The following is a 1,086-nucleotide window of genomic DNA, read 5'->3' as shown; positions in this document are numbered from 1 at the left end:
TTGAAATTACTTTTTTTGCTTGAATTAAAATCTTATTTTACTTTGTTATGCTCCCGTGGAAACAAAGTGTGATTTATTTTGCAACACGCCTTACATCATCATGTAGTAATGCAACTCACATTAAATCACATGAAATTAGGTGGAAGTTGCCTCAAGGCTAGTGGCATGCAAGCCTCTTTGGCAGACATGAGAGGAAGATAGTTAAGTCTGTGTGAAGGGACGAGGTATCATCTCGGAAATACAGTTTTATGAATCTGTGTATTTATAGTGCTTCTAAGAACAACATTCTACATCAACCTCTTGCTCACAAGTCATCTGAAAAACAAGATACTACAAGTACTCACCTTCTCCCTGTAGATGTCAGTGATACATAGGCAACAATCATCAGACCCTGACAAGAGGTACTGGCCAGAACTGTTCCAAGACAATGTGTTAACCTAGATAATGATAATTTCATTTTACATCTAAAACTAGTAAGCAAATACAATTATAAATAAAACATCCTAAGCTTAGATAAAATGGTTTACAAGATACTTATACTTGCTTCTTTAAAAATTATTTTATTAGAGTATTGTCAGAGATTCACGACAGAAAAATAAATAAATGGTGACTCGGAATTGATACTAGAGGTCCTGTCTTAATAAATCTATATTTTTACCATTAATTAGCTACCAAATTTTTAAAATATTTGATCTTATGACTTTTCTATCTATGATTATTCTTAGAATATATTTTCACACATGAGAACTGGAAACAAAGTAAAGGGAGGAGGCAAATTAATGTTAAGACAGCTGATAATAAAGATCTGCTGTAACAAATTTTGAGAAAATCTAAAAAAAAAGGTTCACTTACACATCCGTGATGAATAGGTAGGTCTGCTTTAAGTCCTAGTCTTTGAACCAAATTTTCACTTCCTGGAAGTAAATAAAAAAATTGATTAACATTTCATTCTATTTTTTTTTCAAGTTTAATAACTTTGTATCAAACTGTTAAAAAATTCAAATTAATTATCAACACAAACACATAAACAGGTTACAGTGTACATTAGAAAAGAATGCACATATCATCTGTACTCTAACAGGAACA

At 31.3% G+C, this 1,086-nt stretch overlaps 1 protein-coding gene across 1 annotated transcript in view; it reads right to left on the bottom strand.

Annotated features, from left to right (window-relative positions):
- The window catches only part of LOC111085688 (DDB1- and CUL4-associated factor 6-like), a 16,159-nt gene that overhangs the window by 12,053 nt on the left and 3,020 nt on the right, over nt 1-1,086 (bottom strand). The window contains exons 2-3 of the mRNA XM_022385494.1: nt 853-914; nt 345-437 (exon numbers count right to left, since the gene is read on the bottom strand). Of these exons, the coding sequence (XP_022241202.1) occupies nt 345-437; nt 853-914 (155 nt within the window). The remainder of the gene's footprint in view (nt 1-344; nt 438-852; nt 915-1,086) is intronic.

Source organism: Limulus polyphemus, unplaced genomic scaffold (genome assembly GCF_000517525.1).
Source record: "Limulus polyphemus unplaced genomic scaffold, Limulus_polyphemus-2.1.2 Scaffold25, whole genome shotgun sequence".
Lineage (NCBI taxonomy): Eukaryota > Metazoa > Arthropoda > Merostomata > Xiphosura > Limulidae > Limulus > Limulus polyphemus.
Note: the sequence above shows the minus strand (reverse complement) of the source record. Positions and strands in the feature narration are given on the sequence as shown.